At 32.5% G+C, this 2,967-nt stretch overlaps 1 protein-coding gene across 1 annotated transcript; it reads right to left on the bottom strand.

Moving 5' to 3' along the window:
- Positions 1 to 487: 487 nt before the first annotated feature.
- Positions 488 to 2,734, bottom strand: LOC120087836 (dof zinc finger protein DOF3.6-like). Its single transcript, XM_039044768.2, has 3 exons — positions 2,269 to 2,734; positions 1,705 to 2,092; positions 488 to 1,217 (listed from the first exon to the last, which is right to left on the bottom strand). Exons 1-3 carry the CDS (start codon positions 2,317 to 2,319, stop codon positions 643 to 645), a joined length of 1,014 nt encoding a protein of 337 aa, XP_038900696.1. The 5' UTR covers positions 2,320 to 2,734; the 3' UTR covers positions 488 to 642.
- Positions 2,735 to 2,967: the final 233 nt, after the last annotated feature.

The following is a 2,967-nucleotide window of genomic DNA, read 5'->3' as shown; positions in this document are numbered from 1 at the left end:
ATTTGGTTCAAATATGGTGAACCCAATGAATGATAATTTAACAATGGTACATTTGAATCTAAATAATATCATTTACTTTCCTAATCAATATTTATAGTCATTTGTCACTTATTTTCAAACCTCCAAGTCCTAGGGAGTCATAACAATAGGGAAGAATTTTTTTTTTAATTAATTAGCGACAAAAGAATTCTCTTTAAAGAGCTTCATTCATACTTTTGTATAATCCAGATGTTTTTGTTCATGTTCTCTACCTATTTTATTTTCCTGATTATTATTAAATAAAAGGTTGAATATAATAGAAAATTTGGGAGGTTTAATTAAACTAATTAAAAGGGCAAAACATATATACAGCTAGCAATGGAAACACAATATTTTATGCATTAGAGATTGTCCAAACCCACTGAAAAATTAACATAATTCCATGTTTAGTGCAGGCCAGATCATAAAACCCCATCAACCTTTTTTTTTAAAAAAAAAAAACATGTAATAACTAATAATTAACATGTAACATTATATTAAAATTATGTGACATTAAACAAATAATTCGATTAAATAAAAAAAAACATGACAAAAGCCAATACACAACACGATATTGAACTCTCTCTACATTTATTCATGTTTTTTTTTTTAAAAAAAAAAATCTTACAAAAGATGGCTGCTTGAAGAAGAACTGAGAGCTGACAAATGATCCGTCCATGAATTTTGATGCTCACTTCCCCAAAACTGGCTGTTTTGATCATGTGGTCTTAAGAAATTCGATAATAATATTCCTTGTTCTTGGTTTTGTTCTTCATTTTTCGTAGGAATTCTCGAAAAGGGTGTCAGATTCTGCAGTTGTTGATGACAATTATTATTGTATTGTACCAAACCAGCTGCTTCTTGTAATGAGTTAGCACCAAAGTTGTTGTTGTTGTTGACTTCAATTTGTGTGTATGCTGCGGCAGTTGTTGCGGTCGTCGGAGATTCTAGTCCGGCCACCATGAATGGTTGTTGTTGTTGTTGCCATTGGTCAAATTCTCTGACGGTGGCGGCGGCGGCGGAATTATTGATGTGAATTCCGGGGAAATTGTTTTCGAAATTACGAGAAAATTGTTGTTGAAGAGATGGAATGATGTTTAATGAAGGTAATTGTAATGAAGGATGTGATGCAAAATCCCTCATTGTACTATTGCTCTCATTGTTGTTGCAATTTCTTGACATTATTGATCTTGAATTACCTGAAAAAAAAAACACAATAATGTGAAATTTTAATTATTAAATATAAACTTTGTAATTTTGAACTCTTTTTATCGTCTAAATTTTTGGGTTTGGTAGTAGTTTCATGTTGGTTTAAAGATTGGAGTAATAAGAAATTGTAACATAACCAAGTTAATTGAGATATTTTTAACCTAATCTAATGTAGTCCATTTTGTGTCTTTATCTTATATTTATGGTAATTAAATTAAAATAATATCGTAATAAAATCATGGACTACTTATAATTAGAGGTGAAATTCTTAAATCGTAAAAATAACTTATCAGCTTAAAAGAGTGTTTTTTAATTAAAAAATAATAAATAATTTAAAGTTAGAACTCCTTTGACATTATAGATTATTGGTTGAATTCTGTGTTGGAAATAATTTATTAATTTAAACTTTTGGGTCGACAAAGATATTTAAATGATAAAAGTAAAAAAAATAAAAAAAGAGAAAAATTTGAAGGTTACCCATTTGAGATTGAGAGGCAGTGGGGGACTTAGATCGGTTAGATTTCTTCTTCTTCTTGTTTTTACGAAACCCACCGCCGACGGGGACATTTCTAAGAGCGCCGCCGCGGGTCCAGTACCGGCGGCAAGCTTTACAGAAGTGGCGCGGCTGAGAAAGGCTGTAATTGTTGAAATAGCAAAATTTGGTGTTTGTTGAATCACAACGAGGGCATTTTAGTGCTGCCTCCGGCAGCGGAATCATCGCCAGCCGTGCTCTATAGGCCATAGAATTTGGCCGGATTCCGCCTCCTCCATGACCTGCCGTAGGCGGCGGCGGCGGCGGTGGTAGAAATGCTGCCGGAAGCTGACGTGGGTCTTGATTACCATCATTTGTTGCTGCCTGATTCGACTAATACAATTAAATTAAATTAATAAACATTTTGAAAATTGGGTATATTCAAGAATAGAATTTGAAGCCAAAAAAAAAAAAAACCCATCCTTTTCTTTTCTTTTTTTCCTTTTTTTCCCATTTCCATAACTTTGCAAATAAAATTGAATTGAACCCACAAAAACAAAAAAACTTACTTGATGCCAATTTGGAGGATCTAAGAAGATTGGAAGAGAAGAGTGAGCCATAAGGGGAATAAATTTCTAATTTTTTTTTTTTATGGGGGGGGGGGGGTCTCTTTAATTTACATAAAGTTTCAAAGGATGAACAAGTTAGGGAAATAGAGAGTTGGGAGAGGAGAATTACAAGAAGAGTTGATTACCCAAGTTGAGGGAAGTAAAGGGAAGAAGAAAAAAGAAAGCAAGGAAAAGAATTAAAGACCAAAGAAAGAGAGAGGAAATAATAAAAGGAAAGGGGATGAAGAGAAGAGAGAGTGTTTAATCTCTCATATCATATTCTCTTTTGATATCTTTTTGTATTTATTGTGGAAAAATTAGGGTTTTTTTTTTCTTTAGTGGAGGAAGTTTCTTGGGTGTTGCCTCTCACCTCCTTAACTTTTTCTTTTGGGTTGTGTGCTTAAGTGCTCAAAAAAGAGAAGTGGATGTCCTCATGCAAAGGAAAAGATATATATGTTTATATATTATGTATATATTGAATTAATAATTATTGTTCAACAAAAGCAAAAAAAGATCATTTCTTTTTAGTAATGCCTAATTAGTTTCTCTATTAAGACTTCATGGTGGGATCACTTCAAATCATGAAAGATTCACAATTAGATTGGTTTTGATTTTAACACCCCCACCCCCCAAATTTAGTAGAGTTATCAAATAATTTAA

The sequence above is a fragment of the Benincasa hispida genome, chromosome 10 (assembly GCF_027475165.1).
Source record: "Benincasa hispida cultivar pf3 chromosome 10, pf3_genome.v1.1, whole genome shotgun sequence".
NCBI lineage: Eukaryota > Viridiplantae > Streptophyta > Magnoliopsida > Cucurbitales > Cucurbitaceae > Benincasa > Benincasa hispida.
Note: the sequence above shows the minus strand (reverse complement) of the source record. Positions and strands in the feature narration are given on the sequence as shown.